This window comes from Cervus elaphus, chromosome 23 (assembly GCF_910594005.1).
Source record: "Cervus elaphus chromosome 23, mCerEla1.1, whole genome shotgun sequence".
In the NCBI taxonomy this organism is placed as follows: Eukaryota; Metazoa; Chordata; class Mammalia; order Artiodactyla; family Cervidae; genus Cervus; species Cervus elaphus.
The window spans coordinates 16,904,061-16,926,549 of record NC_057837.1 but is presented as its reverse complement, the minus strand read 5'-3'; the positions used below and the strand labels follow the sequence as shown (position 1 = coordinate 16,926,549).

General features: G+C 37.9%; 1 protein-coding gene across 1 annotated transcript; it reads right to left on the bottom strand.

The window, feature by feature from the left end:
- Positions 1–193: 193 nt before the first annotated feature.
- On the bottom strand, positions 194–22,489 carry SEC61A2 (SEC61 translocon subunit alpha 2). Its single transcript, XM_043885114.1, has 12 exons — positions 22,359–22,489; positions 20,294–20,361; positions 18,955–19,020; positions 15,893–15,971; positions 12,587–12,718; positions 12,358–12,467; positions 8,387–8,540; positions 7,267–7,427; positions 6,754–6,951; positions 4,064–4,255; positions 3,547–3,623; positions 194–1,256 (listed from the first exon to the last, which is right to left on the bottom strand). Exons 1-12 carry the CDS (start codon positions 22,363–22,365, stop codon positions 1,070–1,072), a joined length of 1,431 nt encoding a protein of 476 aa, XP_043741049.1. The 5' UTR covers positions 22,366–22,489; the 3' UTR covers positions 194–1,069.

Sequence of the window (22,489 nt, the reverse complement as noted above, 5' to 3'; positions counted from 1 at the left end):
TTCCCTGTTCTTTCCAAATGTCAGTCACAAAGCTAAGCGCCTTTCTGTTGGTCACTGTCCCTCCATATTTTTAGGATTAAATACATTTGCAACAGATATCTCAGGATGAATTCTGTATGAATACAATGCATCTATACAAGTAATCTTAGAAATCTTTTAATATCAGACTTTATTTTTCCAACACAACTGAAAGTTTTATTAAATAAAATTTTATTGTCTACTGTTTACACTCATGTTGCTGCTGTAAAGTACAACAACATAACACAAATTCCTAGCATGAATTACTCGTTCACCCCCCACTGAACTACAGACACTGCTTGAGAATTTGGTGTTTGCTTTAGGAATTTAAGAAAAAAAAAAATTGGGGCATATTATCTTGAAGAGTATTCTCAAGTGACCTGTTGGAATTCAAAGGCATAGCCAATACTGCAAAACAGCACTGGCTGTGCTGTCCCTAGGAGCAAAGGGGAATGGAAAACAAGAAGAGGAACTGAGCAGTTGTTTCTGGTGACAGATGTGACTGAAAGCTTGATTCTGCCCACCTGGACGGAGTGGCTGCTTTGCAGAGGAACAAATAAAACAGGGGAGGGGTGGGAACGTGGATACTATGAGTTAAAAAAGTATAAAAAGTAATTATATCTAAAATATAGATTAGATATAAATGCTCCAGAACTCGTTAAATAAGCTCAAAAATACTGGAAAGTGGCAATTTGAACTACATTTATTTTTAAACAAGTGGGGGGAAACTGAGTGTTTTGAATGTCGTGTGCAAAACTGATCCACGTCACCATCTCACCATCACGACTGAACATGGCAAGGCGGGTACACTGGTTTCCAGCATCACAGGCAACACTGCATGTATGTGTTTTAATGAATAATGTAAACTTCAGTGTTAAGGCAGCTGGTACTAACGCTGCACACAGGCTTAGCGCCGCGGCCATTTCAGGAATGGGACAGTCAGCACTTGGAAACAAACTGTGAGAGAAGGAAAGGGGAGCCAGCATTATCTGACAAAAACAATGTGTCCAAATATTGTTCCTTTCACACACACAAGAAGAAACTGGAACACTTAGAAAAACAAAGCACCCATCCCGCCAACTTCAGCCTGTTCCTTAACAAATATTTCAAAATACTGATAAATAATAGTGACTGCAAGCAGAATTCCAGTGCCAGAGCCAATGGCCCCAAGGAAGTCGGCCAACACCGACAGGGCGCCGATGCATAAGCCCCCAAACGCAGCTGCAGTGGGGATGTACCTGGAAGACAAAAACCCTGAGTCAGACCAAGCAGCGGAAGGGTGATCCAACTAAAGGGAACTCTCCATAGTACTGACGGCTCGTCTGGGGCCACCCAGTTAACATGCTGATGAAAACTGATGAAGGGCATGATCTGACCCTTATTTCAAGAAACCAGTTAACAGCCAAGAAAGGCAATGCATGATTTTCATGCCAGAAGAGGAGAATCCACAACTGTCACTTCAGTATTGGAATATTTAGTATTGTTTCTAAGTATTGTGTAACCTTTTAGCTCCCTCTTTTAGATGAACAGTGAATTTCAAAATGTTTTCCTAAGTAGCAAATTTATGTGATAAGATCTGGATGATCCTCTTGAACAGTAATTCAACCTCAGCAACATGTTGGAGTCACCTGGAGAACTGTTAAAAATAATGGAACTGTGGGACCTCCCCAGTGGTCCAACAATTAAGACTTTTGTCTTCCAATGCAGGGGCATGGGTTCGATCCTGGTGGGGGAACTAAGGTCCCACAAGCCTTGGAGTGCAGCCAGAAATTTAAAAAGCAAACAAAATATAATGAGATTGTGTTTAAAATACTCCAGACCAAAAAAAAAAAAAGGCAAGGAGGGGGGATGGGGAAGATGGTAGAGGAAACAAGAATGGGAGAATGGTAACAACTAAAGCTGGATGCAGCTGGGACCCAGAGGTTCACTTTACCATTCTCTATAATCCAGTCTATGTTCTAAGTAAATAAAAAGTTTAAAATACCGATGCTTTGTCAACAAACGCTTCTGGAACATGTGGCTATCTACATGGAAAAGAAGGAATCTGGACCCCGTTCTCACACCAAACACAAAAATTGGCTCAGAGTGGTCACAGATAGCAACACAAGAGGATAAACTTCTGTGACCCTGGTTTCTTAGCTACAACACCAATAGCAGCACAAAGCAGAAACAGAAAAACAACCTGATCAAAATTTAAAACCTGTGCATCAGAGGATGCCATCAAGAAAGTGGGAAGACAGACCATAGAATGGGACAAAATATTTGCAGATCATATACCTGACAAGACACATCCAAAATAAATTTTTTTAATCTTACAAACCCAGAAACAAAAAGATAACCCAATTAAAAATTTTAAATATGCAAAAAGATGGAAGAGACATTTCTCCAAAGAACATACTCAAATGGCTAACACATGAAAAGATGCTGAACGTCATTACTCATCAGGGAGAAGCAAATCAAAACCACAATGAAAAAGGAACACCCCAATGAGGTAACACTCATACCCACTAGGTGGCTAACATCAAAACAAGAATTAGTGCTGGTGAGGACATGTTTGGAGGTGGGGGTGGGATGGAGAATGGGGCAGCCGCTGTGAAAGAGTCTAGCAGTATCTCAACATGTTCAACACACAGTTGCTACATGACCCAACAATTCCATTCAGCAAAATGAAAACATACATCCACACAAAACCTGTACAAGTATGTTCACAACAGCATCATTCATGACAGCCAAAAAAGTGGAAACAATCAAAATTTCTATCAACTGGATAAGCTGAACACAGTTATATCTATACAAGGGATTACTCACAAACAAAGGATGAACCCTGAAAACCTCACACTAAGTGAAAGAAGATATTCACAAAGGATCACACATAACTTCATTAATATGAAATGTCCAGAACAGGCAAATCTATAGAGACTAAAGAAAAAGCCTGAGGCTGGGAGTTGGGAGGGGCAGAAATGGGGAATAACTAAATGGGTACAAGGTTTCTTTCTGGGTGATGGGAAATGTTTCTAAAATTATATTGTAATCATTACACACTCAAAAGTACACTAAAAATAAACAATCCACTAAACCATATACTTCAAATGACTACATTACAGGATATGTGAATTGTATCTCAAAAAAGTTATTAAAAAATAAAACAACTGATGTTGGGACCCAGTGCAGACCAAGTAAATCACAACTTGTACAGGTAGGATAGCAGTAATTTTTAAGAGCTCCCAGGTGATTTTTAGTGCAGCCAGTCAACAATGGGAACCTCTGACCTATAGCATTTAACAGTGGGGTGAGTAGTGAAGGGAACACAACTTCAATTAATAATTTAGGTATCAATTTTGATGTGGAGAATAATTCAATTTTGCATTAAATTTTGATTCTTTTGTGATAAGAAGAATGCTTCAAATATGAACTTAAGAATTATAATATCTGACAACAAATGAAAGCCAGATCAAAAACCAAGTACATGTGCACTGTACATAACAGCCTCTCTCCCTCCTATCAAACACTGAGTCTAATGCTCCTTACCTATTAAGCTCATGAACCATGGAGGTATCTCTGTGGCCCCTCATTACCATTTGTTGTTCTTTAAGCTGTTTAGCTACCTGCAAAGAGAAAAGCAATTTTTAAAATCAAACTCTTTACTGCCAGGTTCTATGAGACGTGATCTCCATATACTAACAAGTAAAGTATAAGAAGGCTGAGGCAGGCACTGCCAGAGCATCATTCCCTGCCAACAGTGCCGCACAGGCACGTGATGTCTATCTGAAGCTGAGGTGTCCCAGTCTCTCTCTTGTCACCTCCATAAGGGAACTAAGGAGTAAGACTCTGTTGCGCAGGGCTGAGCTTTGGAAAGTCACAAACCATTGTAAAATCTAAGAATTTTTCACTTTCCAGGAACTAGTTTTTAACTCCTTGGGGATGACATTACCTCATGAAGAAAATATGAATTAAGAGTTTAAATTACAAAAGTAAGTGTATCAATTATTGTTTGACACCTAAAAACTACAAATTTTTTTCATTTTCAAATAAACCAAATACTTACATCTTTGGCTGAGGAACCAGACACCTCTATCCATGTCTTAGAAAAGAATGCACATGATCCCAACATGAAGATGATATAAACCACCACATGGACAGGATCCTCAAATATGGCGCCCATGGACTCAGGAGGAGAAAGGTAGTAACAAAGGCCACCCACTGGGTAAGAACGAGCAGGTCCTCCCCCACTGACATCCTACAGAACAAGAATAAAAAGCATAAATGGTCACATTTCCATGACTTTTCAAACTCCTCAGAAAGTATGACAATGTCTTAAGCTCAAAGCACCTACAACTTACGATTCTATGTAACTTAAGGATTTACTTTTGTATCTAAAGTATCGTCAGTCTTACAAAATTATATAGTGTCTATTACATCAAAAGCATTGCGAATATGCTAACAGAAGAGCAATTTTTAAAAAACATTGTAATACAACTATAAGAAGGCGTCCCACTTATTTACATCAATCTCTGATAACACTTAGAATATGAAATTTTCTGAATTACGTAAGAGTACACACACATTTCTTCACTACAAAGAATGGAATCAACTGAAATATTAACACAAGACTAACACATCACCGCCTAAACTCTATGATATTTATTATAAAGAAGTCTTTTAATATCTGTAATGGAATTTTGTTATCCACACAAACATTTATGAATTCTCACAGTTAAAGAAATGGGAATAACATATTTGTTTATATTAAATGAAAGTTCTGGGCATACAGGGTGGGAAAGCAATTTTGGGATGCAATGATTAAAATATCTTGTTCCAGAAATTACAATTTCCAAGTTTCCTTTAATTGTGCCCCTAGAATCACTAATTCCAAATCAAATGCCCTGTTTATAGACAAATTAAACTTCCCAATAATTCTCTTTAGAGAAAATCTCATTAAGATCACAATACAATCTATACAACTACTCAGTTATATAGATTTATTACTGTGAAATCATCATAGTAGTAATTATTGCCAAAGTTTATCCTGGGTGGCACTAGTGATAAGGACCCTCCTGCAATGCAGGAGACATAACGGTACATGCATTCAATCCCTGGTCAGGAAGATCCCCTGGAGAAGGGCCTGGCAACCCACTCCAGGATTCTTGCCTGGAGAATCCCATGGACAGAGGAACCTGGGGGGCTACAGTCCATGGGGTCGCAGAGTCAGATATGACTGAAGTGACTTAGCACACACATCAACTCTTGAGGGGAGGGCCAGCCCTTTCCCCCCTACAGGTAATCCAATTTCTGTTAAATGAGTGAAAAAGGAGTCCAGCTGACCCTTGAACAATTGCAGGGGTTATGGCACTGACCCTCCACACAGGCAAAAATCCACGTGTAAGTTATGGTTACTCTTCTGTGCAGCCCTTTCCCCCCTACAGGTAATCCAATTTCTGTTAAATGAGTGAAAAAGGAGTCCAGCTGACCCTTGAACAATTGCAGGGGTTATGGCACTGACCCTCCACACAGGCAAAAATCCACGTGTAAGTTATGGTTACTCTTCTGTGCAGCCCTTTCCCCCCTACAGGTAATCCAATTTCTGTTAAATGAGTGAAAAAGGAGTCCAGCTGACCCTTGAACAATTGCAGGGGTTATGGCACTGACCCTCCACACAGGCAAAAATCCACGTGTAAGTTATGGTTACTCTTCTGTGTACACGGCTCCTCTGCATCGCAGGAGTCAGCCTGCTGCAGACCATGCGGGACTGAAGCGTGTACTACTGAAAAGAATTTGAGTTTAAGTGGGCACTCAACGCCCAACCCCATGCTGTTTAAGGGCCAACTGTATTACCGGTAGAGGCACTCCTATTTCTCTCAACTGACATTCAAGTTACAATCTCATCGTGTTAAATTTTATATTTTAAAAAATGGCTTTCAGCAAAAGCAGAAAGTTATGTCACTACAACTTATAATGCAGAAGTAGCACATTAAGACAAATGAAGAGTAAGCACCATACTTCAGGAATGACTAAAAAATAATCATTCTTTGGGGGAATACAAATTCTAGAATTACATGAACTCTGAAAACAATAAAGGATCTTACTCTTCTCTAATTCTATAGTTTTAAGGGGGAAAAATACTCCTTGGTCAGTTACAAATTTTAACTAGTCAAAACTCAATCTACAATAACTCGCATCTTGATCAGTGTGGCTGGCGTGCTTCAGTAGGAGCTATGAAGAAGAGGAAGGCAGAATTTACTGGATTCCATTTCTAGAAACTCTGTTCTTTCTTCACTAGTAATTACATACCTTTCTCCAGCTAATCACAAACTAGTTTACTGCCATTTGGACTATGAAAAACCACACGGAAGGCAGGAGAGGATGATTTCAGACTCCTATATAATCAGCAAATTGTTTCTTTGAAAAAAACATTATTCAAGACAAGAGTGGACTAAGATTACAAAACAGGGAGTCATTTTCACAAGAGCACCTGTAATCTTAACCTAAAAGGTCACTTAAATGAGATGTGAAAATGCTTCTTAGATGTAAAATTATACAAATTACTTGGCCATTTTTAATTTCACAATGCTTACAGGTTTACAACTTCCACATGATAAACTGTGCTATAGATAAGTGAATCCGAAAATGTTACAGCAAGTGCTTCAATTATGGCTCACCTCTTTCAGGTGAAAATATAAGCACGAAATGCAAATTACGATAAATCTGAACACTTAGAATAAATAATGAAATACTCACGGCCCACTGTCCTAGTAAATTTACTAGAAAGTTGCCGCTGAATCGAACTGACAGCATCTGGGAAATCACATACAGGTTGGACACCAGGGCAGACTGCAGGATGATGGGGATGTTGGACGTGTAGAAGAGCTTGATGGGGTAGCTGCTGTACTGCCCGCGGTACCGGGCTGACTTGATGGGCAGGTCCACACGGAATCCCTGAAAAAGGAAGCTCCGGAGTGAGTCAGAGGAACTGGACACAGCACGAATCTGGACAGTCACAGAAGGAAATCTGCAAAGACAATGCTAGCAAACTCTCCCTTCCACACAGACACACAGAAACAGAAATCCTTCTCTACTTCATAACCACAGATGCTTTGCAGTTCAGCATCTACTAAACAATGGAACTGTTTGCCTAACTAGATTCTGAAATGCTGACTTGTTAGCTACTAATATTCAAATGGCATGCTCCTCTTTAGAGAGCAAGAGTAAAAATCCACACCCCACTTACTTCAACAAAGATGGTATACTTACCTGAAAATATATAACAACAGCGAACACGAAAACTGTGGCAATGAGATTCATGAGATTGGGCAAATTCTGACGATAGAAAGCCTCCCTCAGAGCTCGGACTTTGTCTGTCCTGGTGGCCAGTAAATGAAAGAGAGCTATGACTGCGCCCTCAAACTCCGTACCTGATGAATCAAGATATAAATCAGCTGCAGCCTCATCACCCAAAGTTGTCCCAAAGTCAAAACAAGCAGCCCTGAAGCTCCAGTACAGGGCTGGAAATAGCAGTCAAAATAATTCAACACAGTTTACTTTATGATACAGCCATGTGTGGAGCTTCTAAAAAATACTGACATCACTGAGGCAAATGTACCTTTTGTTAGTGTAAATCTGAAGTTTTCTCAAGAGACTATTCTTGATGAAAACAGTCAAAGAAGAATAAACCAAAGCAAATATTTAGTTCGTAATGGTTGGCCTCGCCTTTACTTTGGGGGAAGGGGATGGAGATGGGGAAAAGCAGCAGCGAAGCAGCATACAGATGTCAGAATGAAAAGATCAACATTCCCCCACCAGGCTGGCCTTCAAGCTTACTTTACCAAGTACATTAATCCGCCATCACTGCTACTGATTGTTTTAAGGCTGGTCAGGTCAGATGTCAACCATTACAAATCTTGGATGGCATTTGAGAGAAGTGGAGGTGGGTAAGGGGAAAGGCAATTAAGCATTTCAAAATGGAGGTGCTACTACAAACCCAAGGAAACAGCAGCAGAAGTTCTCTGATGACACAATAAGTAACGTTTCTTTATCCTTCTGAAAAATCTTAATCCACTCCTTTTTACCTGCTGCAAGTGCAGAAATGAGTCAAAATCAATGACTTCTGCAGCAATGGCTTAGACAATTAGGATTTTTTAAGTGTTTGCAATCACTGAATTTTTAAATGAGCAGAGGCTAAAATTTCCATATTCTTTCTGGAGTAATACTTCCTACTCCACCAATCTCTGCTTCTTCGCTTTGGAACAACTGCCATCCACTGTTGCCCGGGACAGCAAAGCAGGGCGTCTGAGGTCCGTCCTGCTCCCCCACCTCATGTCCTCTCAACACACATCCAGCCAGACCCATGCAGTCGTGTCCCTGTGCGCTGTACCTCGGCCAGTGTTAATGGTAGTGGGGCTAAAGGCCTTCCAGACAATGGTTTCACAGATGTTGGTGGCAATAAAGAGGGAGATCCCAGACCCCAAGCCGTAACCCTTCTGTAGCAGCTCATCTAGCAGCAGCACAATCAGACCAGCAACAAACAACTGTGGGGAAAGAGACGCGAGTGAGCAGGAGCGAGAAGAAACCCGGAAAGGAGCGGCGAGCGCCACGGCTACTCGCAAAGTACAAGCATTTTCAACGTTAAAACCTAGCTACTTCAGTATCACTGTTATGACTCTCTGCATCTTTCAACCCTCACTGGAAGCCAGTTCTGCAAATCAGAGGATTGGAAATGTTGTCACATTATAAAGCTGACATTTTGACTTTTAAAGTATATTTATATTTCTCTATATTGTTTAAATAAGGCCTATTGAGAAGTACCCTAAAACAAAAATGTTCACAGCTGTAGTATTTGTGACAGCAAGGAACTGAAAACATTCCAAATAGCTTCAAGGAAGAGAAAAAACAGGTGAAATATGTTACGAATACAAGATGCAATATTACAGGCCATTAAAAGAAAAGCATGTGAACTATGCTGATACATTTTTTAAGTATTATATATTTTATGTGTATTATACATAATATAAAAATTCACAGAGGAGTTGAAAAGTAGACCACAAATATGTCCACAGATTATAACAATGTAAAAATGCATATATACAATGACAAAATGTAAATCTGAGACAATTAAGAGTTCACCAGGTTCTTAAGCTTCTAATTTTTTTAAAAAATGAAAGCATACTAACTTTATGTGAAATTGAAAATTCTTAATTTTCCTCTTGGAGAAGACATTTCAGTAAAAGTATGAACCAATCAGAAATAATCCACAGCTTTGCAAGTGACCTCTGTGGTCAAACGACTCCCTCCTGGTACACCGCTGGAAGTATGCTTACCTTACATTTTCTGTTTTCTCTTTTTCTGAGTTGTCATTTCAATGGCTGTACAGAGCCTAATTTGTCTACTTATAATCTTTTAGTTTGAATTTCAATGGACTGTAAAAAAGGTAAAATTCTCAAAACTTCTAAGAGAGCTCACTTCTTCTTTACTGTTTGAAAACCAAGTTTACCAATCTGACCAGATTAAAGACAAGCTAGCACTAAACTACTGAGATTTTATTTTGACTATGATTATGTAACAGGTACATACTCCTCATCAGAAATACAGAAGCCCACCCTGCATGGAGCATGATAGTGGTCCACAAACCACTGGCCAACCAGCAAGTGCTATCTTGGGTTTCTGATTAAATGACCTGCCTAAGGTCACACAGGCAGCTCTGAAACAGCAGTAATTCTTCAAAACTCTGTTCACACCCATGCCCATCAGACAGGAGGGTGATCTGTGTACATCCAGTAAAAATCAAACTCATGCTTCTCTAACTGGACAAAGGAATTATAGGGAAATAAATGAGAAATGGTTTATACAACTGAAAGAGTAAGATAAATGATGGTAAAAAAAAAAAAGCATGCATGCCTATGAGAAGGGAATGAGAAATTAGGAATTGAAAGCTTCTCATAGATTAGAAGAATTAGAAGAATGATAAAACCTGAATGCTAACTGCATGCTTTTCTAGAGTGATCAGTACATATGAGCTCTAAAGTGTGTATAAAAATAACACTAACATCTCAGCCTTGCTCATGTGTGTGTGTGCACACACACACACAACTCAGTTTGGACAAAATAATACTTACCTCTACTATGTCCCATGCACACTGATACTGTCTATTATTTTTGAAAACTGTAATCAAGACCCCTACTTAGATCCCAAACTCAATAGTGGAAAAACACTGACCATGTGAACGAAACAAGAATAATTAAGGTGAGAAATACCTTACATAACAGCATGCAAACAGTTTTCAAAATCTCTAGGTGAAAACACACTGATCCAATCATATCTCTTCAGTGAATCCACACATTTTCAATGTTAGCAATGCCTTAAAAAGAGGCAATGGGTCACTACCCATATGTATCATCAAACATGAAAATTTTCTCTATACATTAACTCTAGAAGAATTAACCACAAGACAAATATTGTGCACCTGAATTTATGTAAACAACTTAGTATATACCCACTTTACTTGCTTCGTTCCAGAAATTTAACTACTCCTTGATTTCTGGTACTGAAACATTAAAATAGCTTAACTCCATTTTCTCTATCAATTCAAATTCATAACTGACTATTCAAGAAGTCAATACTTTAACCTAGAAGTGGTCAGCTGAAGTTCCTTAAGAATATAAATATGCCCTTACTAAAACACTAGAAAAGTTTTACTGATGTATAATGTTCTAAGAGCTAGACAGATGCCAATTCTGAGTGTCTTTTAAAAAGCAGGGTTATTCTAACTATGGTCATAAAGCAAATGCTATCAAGAAACAAAATAAGGCAAGATCTGGTGTTATCAGCATCCTTACACTGAAGTCCTGAAAGATATTAAAACCAGTTTCCAGAGGATCTTCTCTCCCCCTCTACTGTAACACTTCTTCCTCTAATTCCCAGGGGTTTTAAATTTACCACTCAAGGTGTTTTTTAAATGAAGAAATAATGACAAAGCTATCCTTTAAAGAAATGTCCCTTCTTCCAAATGGGAACTCACGAAAACTACCGTACAGTCCATTAAAAATGCCTCCCCTGAAAAAGAAACTATTTCCATTTCATTTAGAAAAGCCCTGTGATATGTGTTAATGAATAACATATAAGTACCTCAATAGTCCCTTTCTCCTTGGTCTAAGTCATACTCACTACACGATCTTCTTACTATGATTTGCTTCCCATGTAAGATTTCCTATTGAAAAAGATGGTTAACCATGCCAATTGGAAATGGTGACATTTCTCAATACATATATACATATACACACTAGTAAAACAGTGTTTTAATTTTATTTTGAACTATTTTTCTGATCTTGATCTTTTTGACCATTAAAAAATTTTTTTCCTAAATTAATCATAATTTCATAGAGTGAACAAGAGGCATTTCTGAGATAACTAGGACCCTAGATGTTCAGTGTTTAACTTACACAAGCTTCTTCTCAAAATACAGTAAATACTATTAGATAACTTAAGTACAATGCATTCCTGGGTAACTTCTCCAAAGGATTTTTAAGGACTACATTAGAGAAATGGAGTCCTCAAATATCTTTCAAACTTTACACATTTTAAGATTCTTAGTGGAGGAAAAATGATGCTGGCCTTCAAAAATTCTATTCCAATATATCCTTTTAAAAAACCCACAGGATATATACACATGTGCTTATATGGTATTTCACTGACTACAAGATACTATTATTTGTAACATTCTTATGTGCGTCACTAAGAAAGGAAAAAATACTACAGTTAAACTATGACAATAACCTGTTACAAAGAATTTTTATTGTCTGCTTATAAAAAAGTTTAGACTCAGATGTTTATCATCTAGCTTGTTCTTTCTGTGCCTGTTTACATACAGTAACTTTCAATAACAAATCACAGCAGACTGTTGTGAGACACTTTAAAGAGCAATTAAACTCAACAGCATGTTGTATCAACAATGCACGTAACCCAGTGATGTGAGGACGATACAAACAGCTGTGACCAAGCTGACATACACAGGCAGGCAGTGACCACCATCACAACGACTGCCCGGCTGACAGCACGGGAAAGAGACCATCAGGTCTAAGAAAACATCCTGATTTCAGAGACTTCAAAATGCATCTTAGAATCAGTGAAATACAGCTGATAGATCCACAATTCTTTTATTACACGTCTACACTTTATTACAATAAATTTTAATTTTTTACATCAATACAACTTATATGTCACTTCAATAATCAAAATATAATTAAGTAAAATAATTCAAAAGTAAGAAAATGACTATATTAATCATCTAAAGAATGGTTACAAAAGAAAACTGTTTTTGTTATCTCTGTATGAAAAACTGAATTTCTTACCTGGATGATGATAAGGAGACAGATTCCAGCACCCATTTCAGCAGGATCCCCATACATGCCCGTCATGACATACACAATGGCTTGCCCAATGGTAATGATCATACCAAACACTGACAAAAATGGGGAAGAGAGGGCATACTTACAACCAAAGATAAAGACAGACTAGAAAAACACCTTACCACAAAATTCTCAAATTTGGGAAAGATTCTTTAGTTGCAGTGATGCTCACATTTCTGGGCTCCATTGAACAAGGCTCTATCTTTGGGTGTATCTCCAACTTCAATGATTTTGGCTCCAGCTAACAACTGCATGATCAAACCAGATGTTACAATTGGGGAGATACCCAATTCCATTAAAGTTCCTGTAAAGGAAGGGGGAAGAAGTAAATAATCTTTACTGTACCCAACGGACACAACCAAGAGACTTAGCACGCATAGCACATACCCAATAGAGATTAGTTTAGAAGTGGCCCAGTCCTTAAAATTATGTCTATTGAAATACATGCTTAAACGTTAACAAGAAAATTTTCATTCCTTAAACATTAATTGCTAAAAAAAAACTCATTTATTAACACAGTCTCACAAAACATTGACTCAAAATTACTATAAATACCACAAAAATGTAATTTTCTGTAAATTCTAAACTTAAATTGTTTTTTTTACTTAAATTGTTAAAGAAACCATTTTAAAGAAATAGTCCAAGATTTCTGTCCAAATCGCTGTTCTTAAAATTTACACTAAACATTTTAATGCAGAATTTTAAAATTATATACTAAGTCCAAAAATTAAATACCAAGTTAGTAAGAAATGATACTTAAGAATAGCTGTGTTTCTCTAAACTCAAAATCTAAAATTATATAAAAGTCATCAAAATCAATGTTGTAGAATATTTATGGCATAGAAATGTTAAATGACATACTGGATAGGAAAAAGTACTCAAAAACAGTATGTACGGCTGGACTGACTATTTAAGTGGAAAATCATCTCCTGTTATTTTAGTTCGGCTATCAAGATGTTTGTACTGTTAATGAACTTATCTACAAAACAGAGTCACAGACACAGAGAACAGACCTGTGGTTGCCAAGGGGGAAAGGGGTGGGAGGGATCAATTGGGAGGTTGGATTAGCAGATAAAAACTACTATATAGAAAAGATAAAACACCAAGGTCCTCCTGTGCTACAGTCCTCCTGTGTAGCATAAGGTACTATACTCAATATCCTATTATAAACCATCATGGAAAGAAATATATAAAAAAAAGTATGTAAATGTATAAGTGAATCACTTTGTTGTATAGCAGAAATTAACACATTATAAATCAACTATTTTTGAATAAAATAAACTTTTTAAAAAGATGTTTTTATTGTTATTTTTACTCAGTGGGTTATGGGTAATTTTTATTTATTTTTTGCCTCTATTTTCTAAAATTTTTCTATATAGAAAATAAGCATTACACTTCTAGTAAAAAGAAAGAAAGAAAACTAAATACACCAAGCATGTAAAATAATATGCAAAACTAATAATTCCACACAGCCAAGACCATGTTTCCATTGCCCATTCTGTCACATCACAACCTTAATTCCTGACTTTTATAAATGCTGAAAAGGTACCTTTAATATGAGAAAGATTTCATCTTAAATGGACTTCATGTGTTTTTCAAATACTTCTTTAATGGTAAAGAGATAAAAACATGTCATTGTTAAAGCTAGTAGGCAGGTGGGTAGATGTCTTTTTACATCAAATCACCAAAATTTAAACTGCAAATAGATCTAGTCCAAAAATTAATCCAATCAAGCTTAATGAACATTTCATTTAGGAAATATGGCACTTCAACTCAGTAGGGAAAAGAAGGATAAATGGACCTTGGCAAATGACTCGACATTTATAGCAAATTAAGCCTAGATTCCCTATCTCATGACTTCCAACAAAATAAAGGCCAGATAGTTAGAAAATTTAACCATAAAAGATAAAAAGCAAAAGTACTTGAAGTGAGTATGTTTATAATCTTGGAAAAGAAAAAGCCTTTCAAAGCATGACAAAATACCTAAAAACCACAAGGAAAAAGATGGACAATATGATTAGATCCAACTGTGAAACCTCCATGTGGCAAAAGACAGGATAATAGTTAAAAGAAAAATATTCAAACACAAGGAACAAAGAGCTCAAATCTTTAAGAGGCAAAGAAGTCTAACAAATGGATTTTAAAATAAAGAAACAACAACAGTGAAATAAGTCAGCCAGAGAAACAAATACCATATGGTATCACTTACATGTGCAATTTAAAAAAATACAACAAACTAGTGAATATAATAGCAAAATAAGCAGTCTCACTGCAAAATCACTGCAGATGGTGACAGAAGTCATGAAATTAAGACACTTGCTCCTTGGAAGAAAAGTTATGACCAACCTAGACAGCATATTAAAAAGCAGAGACATTACTTTGCCAACAAAGGTCCATCTAGTCAAAGCTATGGCTTTTCCAGTGGTCATGTATGGATGTGAGAGTTGGACTATAAAGAAAGCTGAGTGTTGAAGAATTGATGCTTTTGAACTGTGGTGTTGGAGAAGACTCTTGAGAGTCCCTTGGACTGCAAGGAGATCCAACCAGTCAATCCTAAAGGAGATCAGTCCTGGGTGTTCATTGGAGGGACTGATGCTGAAGCTGAAACTCCAATACTTTGGCCACCTGATGCAAAGAACTGAGTCACTGGAAAAGACCCTGATGTTGGGAAAGATTGAAGACGGGAGGAGAAGGGGACGACAGAGGATGAGATGGCTGGATGGCATCACGGACTCAATGGACATGAGTTTGAGTAAACTCCGGGAGTTGGCGATGGATAGGGAGGCCTGGCGTGCTGCAGTCCACAGGGTCGCAAAGAGTTGGGCACGACTGAGCAACTGAACTGAAGTGAAGCAGTCTCGCAGATATGGAGAACAAACGAGAGGGTAGGGGTGGGGGAGGGGGCACAATATAGGGGTTGAGGAGTGGGAAGTTAAAACTACAGGGTGTAAGACAGGCTCAGGGGTGTATGGTACAACACAGAGAACATAGCCATCCGTTCCAAAAAAAATAGAAAAATAAAAAAGACGTAAATGGCACAGCCACTCCCAGTAATGTTCTTTTCTCAGGAAAATACCGACATAGGAGGAAACCCCAGCACCCAAATCTGTACTAAGTAACTCTGAAACTCTAACCATGGCTGGCTGGGTCAGGTATAAACATGGTAACCTGGAATTATGAACTGAGAACTGAACCAGGAGCTGTTGAAGCTAAACCACAAAGACAAGGTTCCCAGCTAGCCCCTGCTGCTGAGGTCTGAAGACTGTCTAGTTCTCTCTCCCCAAAGGCTAAGCTATTCTACCTCCTCTTTGGATTCCAAAAATAACTAGTATCCTTCCAATAAATTCCAGTTCTATGTTTAAACCACTCAGTCATTTCCTATGATTTATAACAAGTCCACTCATAGAAGAAATACAAATATTCAACAAAAACATAAGACGATGCACTAGTATGGAGGCAAAAGAAAAGCAGCGCATACCTCTGTTGGATGCAAGGATAACTCTCATCCAGTAGAAAGGATCTGCAGAATCTGATGACATGATTCCAAACAGTGGTATCTACAGGATTACATAAACTAGTTCATGAAAATGTATTATACAAATTAAGTTTGAACTTAATAATGCATTCACTTAATATTTGCCATACTTAAAAAAAACAACACTACTTCTCAAGTTCTGTAACAAAACAAAAATACCTGAAATGTATAGTTTTTTAGGGAAAATATAAACAACGGGCATCAGTACTTTTCACCAGTAAATACTCCTATCAGTATAGAGATGTACTGCACACAATCTAAACATATGCAAAAATACTCAACTGCTCACTTAAAATGGTTAAGATGGTAAATTTCATGTTTTTACAATTAAAGAAAATGTTCTTTATCATTAAAGTATAGGATATATCTACCAACTATTCTGTGATACTATTATATCACAGAATAATTTTGCAAAGCTATGGGTACAAATAGCAGCCAAGGCCATGCTCCAAATATAAGACTGAAGACAATATACACAGTAGAACGCAGCCATTAAAAATTATACTATGAAAAAACTTTTTTTTAATTATACTATGAAACTTATATTAGTATCAGGATGTGTTTATGTTGTGGTAATAAGTAGAAAAGAGTGGTTCTCAACCTGGGGCAACTTAGTCCCCCAGGGGATATCTGGGAATTGTCTAGGAAGACAATTTTGGTTGTCGCAACTTGAAGGGGGTGCTAATGGCATCTGCTGGATAGAGGACCCTCACAAGAAGACACTAACAAAAGTCTAATGAGAGAGCAGAGCCCAGGTGGCATTTAGAGCAATTCTCTCAGCTGATCTCACCTCCCTCCATTCTCTCAAGCTAAAAAACACTATAGAAAACAACAGACCCCAAACCCTTAAACTACATCTGGGAAGGGAAAATAAATCTGTTGGAGATTCAGTGGAAAGAGAATCAAGAAATCACCAGTCCTGGGCAGAAATCCCTAAGCATGAGAAAGACAAAAAGGTACAGCTTGGCAACTCTGTAAATCCATTACAGGAAAAAAAACAATAATAAATAACATAAAATACATAAATTAAGTAAGGGCACGAAAAGTCGTGAGAAATGTCACACTTCAAGAAATACAACTCAAGTTATACTTCTTCTTCTTGGGTTTTCTTGGGTTCTAGCTATAAAGCTGAAAATATTTACTATCTGGCCTTTTACAGAAAAAATGTTTGCAGACCCTTGGGTTAGAAGATTCAATAAGTTCAAAGCAATAAAAATCATAATCCCAATAGGCTTTCTTAAAGAAATTGACAAGCTGATTCTAAAATTCAAATGAGTGACTGAGAACTGACAAAATCATTTTGAGAAGAGCAAAGTTGGATGACTTTTACAACCTAATTATAGGATTCAGTCTAAAACTACAGTAATCAAAACAGTTATGGTTTACCATAATGATGGAATATGATCAATGGAATAGAACTGAGAGTACAAAAACAGATCCATGCTTAAATGGCTAACTGATTTTCAACAACAATGCCAAGGTTAATTCAATGGAGAAAGGATAGCCTTTTCAACTGGCCTGTCCATACAGAAAGAAATGAGCCCTAACCTTACCTCATGCCATACACAAAAATTAACTTGGAACAGACCATAGACCAAAACATAAAAGCTAAAACTATTTAGAAGAATACAGGAGAAAATCTTCACAATACATATATCTGATGCAGGATTTGTATCCAGAAAATATTTTAAAACGCATGTAATTCACTAATGGGACAATAATGCAATTTTTTTAACAGGAAAAAGATCTGGGGAGAAAACACTTTACAAAAGATGAACAAATACTCAGTAAGTATATGATAAAGTTGCTCAGTATCATTTGCAAGGGAAATAAAAGTCAAAATCTTACCGTGGAAAAAAGGGAACCTTCCTATACTTTGATGTAAAATGAAAACAGTAGGTTCCTCAAAAAACTGAAAATAGAGCTAACATATAATCCAGCAATCTTACTCCTGGGTATATATCCAGAAAAGGTAAAAATTCTAATTCAAAAAGATACATTCACCCCAATGTTAATAGTGGCACAGTTTACAATAGTCAAGACATGGGAGCAACCCAAAATGTTTAAGGGCTGGTCAGTAGAAGCAAAGTAATACAATGATTTGGCTTTGGAGGATTTATAATTAAAACATGCTATTTGCAACCTGACTGAAAGCAAACAAAAAGGAAAAATATTTGCACAATACCTGTCAAAGGTTTAACACTTTTATATATAAAAACTTGTCATAAACCAATTTTTAAAATCTTAAGAAGAAAATGGGTAAAGATCATTAACTGAAAACTAAGGGAAAAAGAGAAAATATGTTCAAACCCACTAGAAAACCAAAAGAAATACACAGTAGAAGAATCATTTCACTATCAACTCAGATTGAAATGATGATTCTCCTATGTACAACAGTTAAGACAAAGAAGCAATCTAAATGTTCATCAACAGAGGAATGAATAAAAGAAGATATGGGTTGTGTACACACACACACACACACACAGAATGGAATACTACTCAGCTGTTAAAAAGAATGCAGCGACATGGATTGACCTAGAGATTAGCACACTAAGTGAAGTCAGTCAGAAAGAGGAAGATAAATACCACACGATACCACTCATATGTGGAATCTAAAATACAACACAAATGAACGTATTTATAAAAGAGAAACAGACTCACAGACATAGAGAACAGACTTGTGGTTATCAAGGGCTGGGGGAGAGGGATGAAATGTAAGTTTGGGATTAGTAGATGCAAACTAGTATACACAGGGTGCATAAACAAATACTGTATAGCACAGGGAATTATATTCCATTTAATACCCTATATTCAGTATCTTGCTGTACATCAGAAACTAACACTGTAAATCAACTATACTTCAACAAAAAGTAATTTTCTAAAAAGATAATGCTCAAAATAATTCAGTATATTTACTATTTAAACTAAAATTAGCTTCTCAAATTATAACCAACCAAGACCTGAGAATAACAGTACAGACATCTGTTCAGTGTTTGGTTACATACCTGACAACATACTAAGAAAATGAAGAGAGTTATAGCAGTCCATAGTACCTTCTCTCTAAACTGGATCTGTGCAACAAAATAAAAAAACAACCAATCAAAACCAAGAAACAGCAAATGTAAAAAAAAGCAGAAATGCATATTAAAGCTTAAGCAACATTCTCCATCATGACGTGCTCTTATTATTTGCTCTTAAAATACTCTCACCCTAGTGAGTAGCAGCTAAAGCAAACAGCTAAACTTCTCAAGCATCTTTCTTTACTTATCTGAAAATTAAGTAATATAGTTTAAATACAGGCAGGCCTTAATACACTGCACCACATTAGCTGAAACTGAAAAGGATAAAAAGACACACACCCAATATTCACACATTTCAGTTAACATCATACTGTACAAAGCCATCACTTATTGTGGTAAGTGATATCATACGGTATTTGTCTTCCTGCCTATATTATTCAATGAGTATTTCATAGACTAGAAAAGCTATAGTTTGTTAGTATACATTACATGTAACGGGAACAACTATTTTTATAACCTCAAAGAAATTTTAAAAAAGAAATATATTTCTGAATATTATAAAACAGTAAGTTTAACAAAAGTCTTACTTATCTCTTTCTAGTCCCTATTCTGGTTAGTTCCATGAGAAATTGAAAGTACAGTAAAAGAGGAACATCTGGGAACATTTGGGATTAACAATATTTCTAGAATTGAAATGCCTTACTTCCAAGTTCACAATGATGGAAGAACAATTTGATGCAGTCCCTATCTTTTGAGTGCATTTCTGTGATTTTTCTCTGCAATCAATGAATCAAGAAATGAGAGGTATACGCCTGCCCAGTTGCAATCCATTTATGTGAAACAGTTGGCATGCATGAAAACTGACCCAAGAGACTGGGTCATTTCTAGTGTGGTGGATCATAATAGGCAGGAGAATACTGTATCTTATCTAACACACAGGCCAAAGAAACATAAGGTTTGGAAATGCTACAATTTAGAGAACAGTTGTTTTTGAAACCATGAGATAAACTATCTAGATTTAAAAGGTCTGCTGCTGGTGCTGCCAAGTCACTTCAGTCATGTCTGACTCTGTGTGACCCCATACAGGGCAGACCACCAGGCTCTGCCATCCCTGGGATTCTCCAGGCAAGAGTACTGGAGTGGGTTGCCATTTCCTTAAAAGGTTTACACTAGTTTTATTCACTTTTATGCCTCTTGCGAAGAGAAGGAATAGGTCTTTTTCCAGTTACAACCAGAAAAAGGTTGAGGAAAATAAATCAATGTAGCTAGTTTAACAGAGTAAGTCACTTAGTTACCTTCTATATTACAAAAATATTATACTTACTTTCCTTTCAGGTTTCTGAATTTCTGGTAGAACTGCACAGAAAGGCTTGATAACTTCTAAAAATTTGACTGTTTAAAAAAAAAAAATAAATGCCCCTATTACAAAGATTTAAAAAAGATTTTTATTTTTGCAGAATCAAATACAAATGTTCTTTTAATGGCAATCCATCCCATTCCCACCCCCAAAATGAATTAATCATAATGCTCTTCATTTCAAAGTAATTTGCTGCCTCATGCTTGAATCCCACCCCTTTACATATACAGAAAAGGAGTAATTCAGTCAGCACCTCGTCATCAAAAGGAGCAAAACCAGTCGACCAACAGGAACATGCATTATGGAAGGAAACAGGACATAAAAGGAGGCAAGTACAGGAAATGAGCGGACACTGCAGGACTGACAATTTGGGACTGAAAGATGCTGAAATGCATAAGTGAGAAATATCACACCCCAGCAGTGAACGTGCCAAGTCCTAACCAGACCACCAGGGAACTGCCTAGATAGGTTTTTAAAAGTACTCAATACAATCTCTACTTCATTTCATTAAGTCACTATTCATTGCTTGGACACTCTCCCATGTAAGAAAATCTCAAAAGTACTTGTGTATGTTCAATCCTCAGCCCAGAGAATGATGACTACATTTCATTAGAAAGTACTGTTTTCCCGGACAACTCATAATGTATAAGATAGACCAAACTTCAGGATAGGCACTCTCTTCTGGCATGGCTTAGGTCAAGTCCTGCCAAAGAACCGGAGGATGAAGATGATAATCATTCAGTCTCTGCCAGAGTCTGCAATGTGCAGAAACACAAAAATCCACAACTAGGTTATTAGTTAAGATCATTCTTCCCTTACATACACAGGATTCTATGTACTAACATCATGAAATTGTTTTAAAACTGACGTGAGCAATTACACTTCAGCCAGTTAGCCAAAAGTTGACTACAACATCTTTCTTGTTGAATTTATGTTACTGAAGTATGGTTGATTTGACTACACCATCTTTGTATAAAATCTCTCAAAGTGATGGCGGCCACTGATGTTTGACAGAAGAATTCATAAGTTCTCATAAGCAGATATTTGTTACCCAAGTACCATTTAAGACGACTTGGAAAGCAAATCTGAATTATGAAAGTGTTCATCTCTACTACAAAACAAATGTCAATCACATCAGGAAACTTGCTAGAATCCCCTTACCCCTTTTCTTTCCCACTTCAACCTAAGCTACCCTCCCAGATTTCTTGGTTTATGGTCATCTGTATTGGAATATTCAGTTTCAAGCAATGCTTTTTCTGTCTGCCACCTCACTCTTCCTGTGTTGTAGAATTTAACGCTTTATACTGCAAACTCAAGACCAAGGGTCTCCTATTCCTTTCTAAGCTTTCCGCAAATGTCCACTAGTTAGCAGGCCAAAGGGTGCACGGCTTGGGTTTGCGGTAATCCGTTCATCTAACAATCACCCCAACAGCTATGTAAGGGAGAGGGCCCTCGAAAGATTCCCGTTATTTAAGGCCTTGTCCCTAAGGCTTATACGACCTGACACACGTTGAGTTTTCAGTAAACGCTACAGAATGACTGGAATGAAAATTTTAACGAAAACGCTAGGCCACCAATCGCCTCCTTTCCTCCCCTAAAATACACGCCGTGCACCACTTTTAAAAAAATGAAACAAGGCAGGGAGCTTCATTCATCACAACTAATATTCCAAGGGTGACTGGGAATAAAAATGTGAGTTTCCTAAGCTCTTGAAAAATTAAAAGTGGTCCAGGTGTCTGCTGGTTCCTTAACTCCCCGCCCCGCAAACCAATCGCCTCCCCGCGCTGTCCTCCGCTCCACGCCACCCACTGAGATGCACAGACCCAGGCCTCCCGATCCTAGCCCCGCAGCCGGCCCGGGTTAGGCCTCGCACGGCTGGAGGAGCCTAGGCTGAGGCCCCCCGCCCGCGCTCTCCGCAGCGGCCCGCGCCTCCCCGGTCCACAGGCTAGGCGACCATGGACCGGCACCCACCCCGCCGCTTGCGGACCGTCGGGGCCCGCGCCCTCGGCAAGGGCCTACCACCGCTACTCACTGCCCATGGCGGCGGCTGGGGCGGCCCGGCGGGGCCCAGCGGCCTCGGCGCGGCCTTCGCTCGGGTACCGCGGCTCGAGCCTCGGCGCCCGCTCGCGACACGCTCCGGCCGGCCCCGCGCAGGCTCCGCCC

What these genes read in the sequence shown, in the direction of transcription:
- SEC61A2 (XM_043885114.1), bottom strand. An exon ending in TTCAGAAACCTGAAAGGAAA is followed by an intron (nt 19,021 to 20,293) that starts GTAAGTATAATA and finishes TTTGTTGCACAG; the next exon opens with ATCCAGTTTAGAGAGAAGGT. An exon ending in TTTTCTTAGTATGTTGTCAG is followed by an intron (nt 15,972 to 18,954) that starts GTATGTAACCAA and finishes GTAATCCTGTAG; the next exon opens with ATACCACTGTTTGGAATCAT.